This window comes from Alosa pseudoharengus, unplaced genomic scaffold (assembly GCF_046254945.1).
Source record: "Alosa pseudoharengus isolate Yale_2024_CS ecotype anadromous, Long Island Sound unplaced genomic scaffold, YU_APseudo_1.1 YU_APseudo_1.1_scf_8, whole genome shotgun sequence".
Classification (NCBI taxonomy): domain Eukaryota; kingdom Metazoa; phylum Chordata; class Actinopteri; order Clupeiformes; family Clupeidae; genus Alosa; species Alosa pseudoharengus.
The window spans coordinates 25,001,264-25,012,643 of record NW_027468870.1 but is presented as its reverse complement, the minus strand read 5'-3'; the positions used below and the strand labels follow the sequence as shown (position 1 = coordinate 25,012,643).

General features: G+C 42.4%; 1 protein-coding gene across 2 annotated transcripts; it reads right to left on the bottom strand.

Moving 5' to 3' along the window:
- Window positions 1–785: 785 nt before the first annotated feature.
- radx (RPA1 related single stranded DNA binding protein) lies at window positions 786–10,947 on the bottom strand. Of its 2 annotated transcripts, none has more exons than XM_076274496.1 (15): window positions 10,099–10,947; window positions 9,874–10,016; window positions 9,410–9,599; window positions 9,112–9,214; window positions 8,811–8,911; window positions 8,468–8,587; window positions 8,065–8,160; window positions 7,008–7,175; window positions 6,461–6,630; window positions 6,022–6,182; window positions 4,922–4,969; window positions 4,496–4,608; window positions 4,068–4,370; window positions 2,610–2,792; window positions 786–1,344 (listed from the first exon to the last, which is right to left on the bottom strand). In XM_076274496.1, the coding sequence occupies exons 1-15, from the start codon at window positions 10,709–10,711 to the stop codon at window positions 1,190–1,192; spliced, it is 2,667 nt and encodes an 888-aa protein (XP_076130611.1). In that variant the 5' UTR covers window positions 10,712–10,947; the 3' UTR covers window positions 786–1,189. The 2 variants fall into 2 exon arrangements, with proteins under 2 accessions (XP_076130611.1, XP_076130612.1); XM_076274497.1 differs by having other exon boundaries at window positions 6,461–6,627.
- Window positions 10,948–11,380: the final 433 nt, after the last annotated feature.

The window sequence follows — 11,380 nt, the reverse complement described above, 5'->3', positions numbered from 1 at the left end:
TGGGACTACAGTATGTGAGGACCAACACTGATCACGGGGACAACTGTGAAGATGAGTGATCAGATAAAATGTTGCCAGATCATGTTGTAAATCCTCCCTTGGGATTGCTTCATCCTGCCTCCCTTGTCAGAAATATCTGGAGAAGCCACATCTGGAGCTGGAGGGATTAAGTGTATCGGTCACAGAAGAGAAAAAGTGACTGTGGGCCTAATCCAGTCTACCTCGATAATGACAAAATTAAAATGACTTTATATTTCATTTAAAAGTAATGAAATACTTTGAGAGCAGGATTTCTCCAAGCCTGCTGGGCAAACACATTCTAAACGCATGGGTGGGCAGTTAGAGCGGCAGAATAAGAACTGAGGGTGACAAATCTTTGGCTGGTGGCAGATTTAGCTTGGTTAGCCACAGATTAGGCGTTCCATTTTGCTGAGTTGGGGTCCACAGGAAAACAAAAACTGACAGCTTCCAGCTCATCGAAGAAAAGATTTTGGAATAGGATGGCAGCAGTCACTTCTGACACACTGGCATGACTCCACAGCTAGTCTCTGGTGGCTTGTAAATGAGACAGTTGACCACCCCCCCCCCCACCCCCTGCTGGCACAGAGTTCGCACTGCATTATGAGAAAAGATGACTTTTGGACTGAGGTGCTAGAAGACAAGTCCAACTACAAGAGTTACACACACTGGCTAAAATCCTAAAGCAAGAAGCCAAGTTCCAACCACTTTGAGTATAAGAAATGTATTTAATGCAGACTGATGGACATTGTATAAAAACCCCATAATACAGCTTGTGCATCAATTTATTTAATTATTAAACAGTACAGATCCATAATCCTTTGCATTTTCAAGTCTAATACTAACACACCTGATAGACATGCCTAAACTGCCCTTATTGACTCCTGAAAATTAACTTATTGAGCAATGCTATTTCCTTTTAACTCAGGGTATTATAACAATTTGAACTTTAAGAACATTAAGCATACCATCCAATCATAACTATTAAATTAACATTTTTATAAGAATTTCTCACACTCAAAAAATATATATTTTTACATACACAACAGAATGGCACACATATATACAATCTTCAATATTAAGTTAAAAAAAATTGCGCTGTAATATACAGATGTAGGCTACATAATTAATTCACAAGTCTTCATAGACCAAATAAAAATTAAAGTGTGTTCTACTGGGCACTGTTGGTCTGTGGGGTGATTATGTCACTCATTCTGTAGACCTTTGAGCATATCACCTCTGTTTTCCCGTCTCCTAGGAGACAGAGGTCCAGCATACACACCACGTGCTCCTGTTCAAGCGAAGCCGCTGAGCTCATCACCTCCTCTGCACAGGAAGGGACCAATCACACAGAGACGCCATTGACATCCACAAGTTGACAAACAATATAATTATGAAAATCAACATCAACATTATCAATATTTTAACAACAATATTAGTTTCACTAACTAGAGATGTAACGGTATGAAAATTTAACATGATGATTACAGTGACCAAAATTATCACGGTTATCGGTATTATCGCGGTATTTTTCAAATGTGCTGAAAATGTTTCTAAGCCTACCACCAATGATGGACAGAGCTGATAATTGGCCAATTCTGTATGCGTAATAGCAACAACACTGAGGCAACAGAATAGCATAGTGTCTTGTCATAAAAGTGGTGTGTGGCTCCTTTAAGAGCAAAAGGCTCCCTTTTTTTACTAATAGGCTAGAAGTTAGATGGGCTGGCGATTAACTTGTATTTGTTATTTTTGTGTGTGTCTGTGTGTGTGTGTGTGTGTCTGTCTGTGTGTGTGTGTGTGTGTGTGTGTGTCTGTGTGTGTGTGTGTGTGTGTTGGGCTGTCCGTTTTGGGGAACTCCCTTTAGTGGTCCCCTCCCTGTGTGCTGTGTAGTACTTAACATATCCATTTTGGTCGTATTGGTGTGGAGCACTTTGGATTGCCCTCTTACAGCACCCGTTAGCACGGAGTTACCTGCCAAGTCACAGCCTAACGTCTAGTGTCTTGACTTCTGTGTGTCCGTGTACATGTTGTCATTGTATCTGTTATTTAACAAAAATAAATATATTTTGGTAATGGAAAACCCCGTCTCTGCCTTTCAATCAACGAATCTGTATGACCTACTTTTTCTAAGGGATGTTCCCTCTAATACCTGGGGTGGCAGAGTCAATGGCAAAATCCCCGCAATGCCACACATAGCAGTGGCACCTGATTTCAAACACATAACAAGGCCACGTTGCATGCTGCGTCTGTGCGCCTACTTTGGGGGACTCGGATGATGCTGAAAAGAATTCCACACACGTTTTTCGCACTGTGGTAATCCACCGCGGTAATTTAGATCAAAACGGTAAATATTATCGTAGAGAATTTTTAATCGTGGTTTACCGTTACCATCCCTACTTCTAACAAAACCAACATTATCAACGTCCACAAAATAAGCATCAATATTATCATCAATAAACTTAATGAATAACAGCTGCCACCTCCAACATGACATGGCATACACTAAAAGTTAAAATACATGTTTAGACAAAGGCATTTGTTGAACACATCAAGTGCAACTACACGCACACACACAGCCCTGCCCTTACCTGGGGTGGGGCACGGGGTGTCCGTAGGATCAGCAGCGTTGGGAGAAGGGCAGAGGTGACCTGACATGAGGCATGACAGGAAGCTGTTGTCATGGCAACTCCATGACATGCTGGCTGCCCGAGGGTCTTTTGAGGACCAAACGGGCAGAAACAGAGCATCTACTGCCACCTGCTGATTCAGCCCTGAAACCCACAGACAACACGGGAGGTCAAAATCAAAGGCACAAAAAAAATTCAGCTAAGGAAAAAAACAAACAGTGAATGTCTGGACAACACAGATTTAAGGAGCAGTATCGAACCCTGAAGAGTTATTATAAATCTTCCTTCACGATTCATAATAACTCTTTAGGGCCACTGGTGTGCCTGTCATAAACGTCAGCACTAAGTTGGTGTGGGCCCACAGCCATGTCTGCTACAGAGCATGGTGAGGGTGTAGTAGCATTAGGCGGGTGTGCAATAATCAAGTTTATTTTACAGCTCTTCAGAACAAACCTCCCAATGTTCGGAAATCCGATGATTTTGTATAATGGCCGCAGCCAATGGCAACAGGTTTTGTGTTTCTGGTTTAAGTCTTTTATATCTTTTATGTCTTTTATATAATGTGCTATATATCGTAACACCCCCAATTATCACCACTTTTGTTCAGAGATTCTAAAACAACGATGTTTTTTAACACTTCAAAATAACATTTGCTAAATGAACCTTACATTTTTCAGTAGCCATAGGTGTGTAGATTTGAACAAAATCTGGTTTGGTTCTTAACGGGAGCATTTACTGCCTGAAATATCCGATTTTGTATACCACACTCGGAGTTTTAGTGCTGGCCTGATGGGTCGCCTATTTACGCCGTTTCAACGGCACATGAACGGTTAGACCGAGAATTCTCGTCATGAAATTAAAATTCCACTGGAGCTCCAAGCGGATGTGTACAACACTGTTTACAGCTGTTTACACTGTTTACAGCTCTTCGAGTCACGGTAAAATGTCATTTTTGGTACATAGCTAATTTAGACACCTATGGTGTGGGTGTTTGCGTTTCTTTAGGAATCCGCCATCTTGGTTTGTATAGAAATGGATATTAAGTGACACATACACGCAAGACGGTGGAAATACGGGACCGATGGTAATAGGGGGAGTTCCGATAAATAAATTGATATTGACACTGACATATCAGTTCATTCACTAATCGCAATGGAACTTCATTTAAAGTGAAAGTCAGCCAGTACATTGCTATGCAACATCTGAGACTATAACTTACATTTATTTTAAGACACATCATGTGAAGTTTCTTTTCTCGCTTTGAAAAATAGCCGTATAATAAGTGGGATAATGTATTTCCTGCTGGTCATTATTGGAAAAAGTCTGAAGTCCCTTCAGTTCCTTATTTTCCGACAATGACTGGTGGACAATACATTATCCCTTTCACGCTGGTCTGGTGTAGTCTAAGAGGCGCCTTACCGAGGATGGTGAGTGTGTAGTATCCGTGGCAGGCGGCGGGCGGGTGGGCTTCGTGCTGCGGCGGGTACAGCTCTGGACTCCAGCGTGATGGGTGCAGGTTGATCTGGCGCAGGTGCAGCTCCTGGTCGTCGAAGCAGAAGCACTCGGCCACACTCTCCCGGTGCAGGTCACCAGCGGCCCGCACGTGCTCAATGGCCTCCAGAACGGACGCAGGGATCAGGCTGCTCTGCCAGAATGTATCTGGGGAGTGAACAGATCTGTGCTCTGTGCTACCGTGGTTGTTAGTCCCTGAAGAACTATCCACTGCAAAGAAAGGAGACAGGACGAGCAGAAACACAAAGCATGTTTTAATAATATGCCAAACATGACCGAATTATAGACCAGAATTATGGAGAATCTGTTTTCAGAACACTGGACTGCACCCCCACCTGTGGCTGCTGACTGACTGGCTTGCTCTGACGACTGGTCCTGCGGCTCAGGCACTCCTTCTTCATCCTCACTTTCATCTTCATCATCTAACGACACATTCATGGGGTTTTCTCTACATATGGCACATATTAGAAGGATACAAAGAGAACAGGTGAGGACTCCTCAACACTGGAGTGCACACTGAATGAACAGAGCAGCATGATTCTCTGGCTAGGTCTTCCAGAATTTAATATAAAGCTGGCATATTGGGTGAGGTAAGCATTAGAAAAGGCAATAATACATACTATATCACTGTACAGTCCGTCAATATCAGAATAAAGACTGAATTCCAAACACAGACACAGACACACACACAGTACAATACAACAGTTGTTCTCCATGCACTCAAGACAAGTGGAGTACATCTAATGTGTCCTCATACTCACCTCTGAGTGAGCGCACGAGCCCTGGTAATGTAGTGCCGTTTCATCTTTCTACATCACAACAGAAAATACATGAATCATAAACAGGCTGCAGTACTGTAGGTGCCACACATCTCACACACAGTGCATTGCTTGTTCTGTTTGCACAGTGCATGCTTTTTTTCTCTCTCTCTTTGTATGTCCACAATATGAACCTATTGCGGTCAGGATGGGTGAGCAAAGTAGAATGAGGCAGTGTCAAATGTTGTCTCACACACACACACACACACACGTTACCTGATTTGTTTAACTTGAAGTACTGATAAATGGTGCACTTTAAGACGCTGAATCTAAACGGTTCTTGCTTTTGCCAGCTCTTGCTCAAGGCTCCACAAGAGAATTTCTAAACGGGCTCTGGCTCCACCAACTCTAGCCTCATTTGTTTAGACCACATTGATAGCATAATATTAATTTATTACAAGCAGCCTTCATTGCTTTGAAAATGGAAGCATGTAATGACATGTTGTTAGCTTTACATTTCTGTTTGCAATTTAAAGTGAGTTATCAGCCTGGTAGCCACTTAGCTATCTGAGTAGAATGCGTTTCAATCGGCATATCATGTGGCTAGTTTAAAGAAAAGCTAATTATTGAAGACTCACCAATTTAATTCGGCAGAGGCAAAATAGTAGGCTAGCTAATCCTTGTATTCTTGGCCATTACAAATGACAGCGAGTGCTTATAAATGGTGAGAGATTCGGGTCTAATGCTTGGCATTAGAGCTAGATAATCTTGAACATTACTTGCCAGACTGTATCTCTGTCAAGTGTCCTAGCTGCGCTGTTCACGCAGCGTTTACACTAGCCTGTCCAACAGACAACTCACTCACAGGGCGCCCCCTAGAGGTGATCAGAGGGCACCTAGCTATAATATTGGCCTTAACAGTAGCCTTAGTGGTTTTAAATGTGTAAACATTTTTAATTGAGCATGTTTTAAACACACTAGAATAGCCGGCGTAGCACCCCTATGCGACGCATATGTTGCATACCCCCTTTTTGCACCACTGCTCACTCACACACACACACAGACACAGACACAGACACAGACACAGACACAGACACACACACCTTTTGAGGGGCAGTGCTCTTCTGCGTTTGCGGGGTACACCGGCGCTGCTGTCAGATGACTCTGGGGTGTCTCTACCCGTCTGACGGCCCTCGGATTCCACCACCTGGCCTTCACTGGGAGGAGCCAAACTGGTGGACGCCACAACCACTGATGCTTCAACCTAAAGAAGGGATGAACTACATCACTGCATCATTCTTGGCATATTTCAAGATGACATCTTGCTACATTTTGATAATTTTCTACTCTTTGCTGTAACATTGTGTTTGTTGACAGAAAAAAAAAACCCACCAAGACATTGTTACTGGTCATTATACCAAGAAAACAAATAAACTAACAAATTAATTATCGAGTGCAGCACTCTTAACTGGGTGGACTAACTCTTTTTGACCCAACACATTAAGGCCAGGAGCCAATGGCCATGCTGAATACCTATCTCACCTGCTGCTTCTGCTGTGGTGCATTCTGGGTAAGCTCTCTGGTTCTCACTGGCCAGGTATGGTACTTCACAGTCATGATATGACCCTGAATGATGACTCTCTTATGCTCACGATACTGAAGACTGTCCAACTCCCTCTTCAGGTCCTCTAAAGCAAGTATCTTGGTCTCTGCTGAACCAAGACAGTTGTTGTTGAGGACTTATATTAAACCATGAAATACATATTTTTTTCCTCATGTATGGAGGGTGTAACTGGAAGCTGCAAAATGTAATTTTTAATCATACTGCGTAACCTCACATTAACATCATATACTGTGAATGTACTCCAGTAAGCATTTTTGTATTTACAACAAGTAAAAACCTATACTACTTAATTTTTTCAAACACAAACACCGGTCTTATAAATGATATAAATAAGCCAGCCATTCTATGTTTACTTTAATACTAAAGGATAATTTAGTTGGTCTTTTGTACAAAATACACTAGTTTCTTGTGTTTACAGCCTCTAGCACTGTCAACATAAAGCATGGTAAACTCATGGCTGGTCACCTGAGCTCTGGTCAGTGTTGAGGGTAAAGGTTGGCTGGGGGCTGGGGCAGCAGTAGTAGCCTCCGACTGTGCACTTTGCCAGAATGTCTCTGTCCTTCTGCGTCTTCACCCACTGAATAAAGGCCTTCACCTTGGGCTGGGACTGGTAGGGCTGATTTTTGTGATAGCCTAGAGTGGACAGATTACACTTCATACTCAGCCTTCTGATCTTTCTGATTAAGCATTTTTTTCAATTGGTAAGTGTGGTCAAAGACTGTATTGATATCTAATTGGACAAGAGGAATTCCATGAGTGGAGATTTGCTTTACCAACCCCACTCTCACTTGTGTGTCATACTGCTCAAATCCGAAGCATTAACCATTAGATACTGAGAGCATGTTTAATAGAAAATAACATTTTGTTTTATAAAGAAAAGGTTCACAGTACACTGAACTCTAAGGACAGTAAGAGAGTACAGTATGTACAGGGACTACATACTGTATGCCTACCGGTACATCAACTCTTCTGCACCTCTGAATAGAGAGTTTGCTAAAAAACAGGGCTACTTGACCTGAGCTATTCCAAGTCTTGCTTCTAGTTGTTAGACTACTGTATATATCTGAGACTAACTTTATATTCCTCATTAAAGCATTACTTATTGATACTAGATCCAGATATAAGTTGTCACACACCATGCTCTTCAATGACAATGTGAATGGTTAAACCAGACTCACAATGTGAACTGAAACAGATTTAAAAACAAACTCTGCCCTGCATTACCAAATGCTGTGTTGTCTACCTATTGCATGGCAGTCAGGAAACGACATCAGAGTGTCACTACCACACAACTAGACCAGGTTTTACCAGACAGATGGGATGAGATTAAATTTAGGCTCACCAACATCATCTCGACACGGAGCACTCACATGAATATAATGTGTAGTTTGGTGCATGACACACTAATATTCGTGAATGTCACATACAGCAGATATAGGTGCTATATAAGACCAGGAGGTGGTCCAGCAGAAGTGCTGGATCTCCATGACCCTGGGTTAACAGCATCACTGTCGCCATTCACCTGTGGTGAAGACCTGGGTTTCTGCACTGGACGTCAAGTAGCGATGCGAGCCCTGCTCGCAACACACTCTCATCTGGGTACACACCAGCAGAGCCACTGAGAGGGAAGGGAGGGATAGAGAGAGAGAGAGAGAGAGAGAGAGAGAGAGAGAGAGAGAGAGAGAGAGAGAGAGGGATGGAAAGAGTTAGAGAAGAGGTGGAGTGGAAGAGAGAGATACAAAGGTCAAATTGGAGGGCAATCAAGAAAAACTGAGAATAAGACAAGACTGTCAGGGAAAGGGAGCGAGAGCAACAACACAGTGTGATGTGTTTACGCTGGTATATTTTATGATGAAAGCATTAACATTAGAACCCATGAAAGGTGCAGCTGATAATACTGAAGCAGAGAGAGAAAGGGGGCTTACTTGGATGGATGCTGTTGAACATGTCTGGCTGGGAAGTGGAGAAGATCTCAAGGATAAATGGAGACTCGGATGTTCCATCTACAGCATGGACCCATCGATACGTCCAGAACCTGTCAGGAACTAACACAGACATGGGTGAAATGACACCGAAGCTCACTAAGAAACTTGGTGTTCAGTCGCACCTCTAACATTAGAAATGCTTCAGTGTGCAGTATAACCTCTAAAAAGAAATCTATTCAATGAAAAATGATGTCACTTCTTTTACATTAACGTCACTTATTTTACATTAATCAGTCTTCTTCCATGCCCACAGCAAAGAACCATGGCCAATGAAGAGCAATACCTGCGTTTCCACGGCTCCTGAGTCGCTCTGTGCGGCCAACAAAGGTCACCAGGCCAATGACATCAACAACAGTGTTATTACACAAGTTCTCAATTTCAGACCTACACATCAGAGGGAAAGACACAAAAACACAGCAGAATATTCCTAATTTTCAACTGAGTCCGATATTTAAGACGAGATAAGATGAGAGATTTCTTAAACCAGACAGCGTGGTGCATGAACACAAAGTACCCCTCTCTAGCACTGCATCTCCCCTAAATTGCTGTTCAGTAGAGACTGGCTGTGAGTGTGTAGTGTGTACCTGGTGTGGAAGAGGTAGGAGACCTCAGGTAAACACCACTGTGGCTGCACCTTCCGTGGAGGGATTACAGACATCACTGCAGATTCTGGGTTCAGGCTGATTTCTGTAGAGCAACACATCACCACACAGACAGACACACCATCACACATACAAACCATGCTTTACTTTTTGCTGCACGTGAACAGAATATAGTGAATCCCTCAGCTACCACCAGACAAGTGGGTATTAGAAAATGTGCAACATAAACGGTGGGTATTTCTTTCTTTAGGGACTAAAATTAAATAAAAACAAACAATACCAATGGAGTTGAAGAACATGAGGCTGATGTTCATTTTAGGCCGGGAGCGCTGTTGGTAGGCTTGCTTCAGAGTGCAGCGGTTGAGGTAGAGCTCTGTTCCAACGTTAAGCTTGTGGTACCACTCTACACACACCTCATTCCAGAGAACCATGGAGATGACACCACTCTGATCCGCCACCTCAAAGTAGGCCTGGAAAGAAAATATAATTTCATTACAAATATAATCACTTTTAAGATATAACTTACTGACAACTGCACCACAGTGTAGTGACTATGCATCTGTGCTTATACACTACAGCAAAAGCCCCCCCCCCCCAATCCCTAGATACCTTCAGCGTACAGGATTATATCAGTGTGGACTGCTGGATAAGCAGGACACGCAAAAACCCTTCACGCACTAAACAAAGTATAGTCAGATGCATTGCACAGTTCATGGCACAATAAATGGAAAGTTGTAGGCCTACCTGATATGGGAAGTCGATACTTGTGGTTGGTTTTCCGTAGTGTCTCAAGCGGGATTTGTGCATTACTCTGACAAGTATTGGACGGGGCGGTTTTCCTCTGACATAGAAGAACTCCAGATCTGCCACAAGACAGATCGTAGACACTGCCAAAGATATTATTAATAAACAAATGAGCTATAGCTATAAATTGCTTGTTCGCCTTCAGGGAGAAAATGAGCAGCTTACCGTCAAAGACTACGTCAACTGGCGAACAGTTTGGAGACCAGACTGTGCCATGCGGATCTTCGTTATTCCAAAGCGGAAGATAATGTTTCCGACCAGCATCGAGGGGGAGGTCCATTTGGATAATGGAGAGCGTTCGGGCATCATTATTTGTCCAAACTGACAGAGCGTCAAGGTTTTTGACAGCTCGGAAAACGTCCGACACTCCCGAGGTGCATTCGAGGTTATTTATTCGGACAAAACTCTGACCCAACCTCCTCTCGTCATAAATGAGCACTAGCTCCAAAATACGAACATGAATGCCGCTACGAAGAATATTTCTAAGCAGCAAGTTGTGTAGACTTGTGGAAAGTTTACATTTTACCTGCCAGAGTCCATCTGTCACAATCAGATCGTAAGCATAAACATCGGTGCAACTAATGTTATCGGTTTTAGCGTTAACGTTACTTGGAGCTAGATACCTCTCAACAGAAATGACTGCCACATCAAGAGGGCTAATTTTCTGGCGTGTCGAACTTGACAATTTTAACTGCTCCAATGCTGAAAACAGAGCAGAATGTTGCGTTGTAACGTTACAGTTATCCTCACTCAACGGAGTTTGGCTTGTCGAATCCATGGACAGTGTTGTAAAAACATTAGCAAGCAAGCTAAGTTGGCTATGTTTAGCCTTGTATGTTAACGTTATAGTTACAACTTGCAAATGTATTGTGATGACAATTTGCTTACTAGCTCGACACGAATATTATTTTCTTGAAAAAAATACCACCAATTTCAATCCAATCCTTTAGTTTCTGCACTTATGTTTGTACTTTGTACAAGTATATGCACAGACTTGTAGTTCAAAACACCTAATGGCGCCTTTGAATACGTCATTCTTTTTCGTGATTTCTCTGTTGTTGAGATGAGGAAGACGTTGTGTGCTTCCGCCTGCTGGTCGAGATGTGTGTTTTCTTTTTACAATATTTTCTAAAGGCTAATCTGTCTTTGAACTACTATTTAAAAACAAAAAAATGTGTTTGTCCTTTAAAATATACAAATGTTTGCAACCTACACCCCCCCCCCCCCCCATGACACAAATATAGTGCTCATACAAGGGCGACTGAAATAGCCTTTGTATTGGTTGGCTAAAAAAGAAAGCGAATTTAAAAAGGTCTGGATTTATGAAGATTATGTCTGGTACCGACCAATCTCCAGATCAACAATGAAGTAGTGTGCAGACCCCTCCTTAACATAGCCTACTTGGACAATAAAACCTTATTTCACTTTTAAATAAGCTAAGCTTACA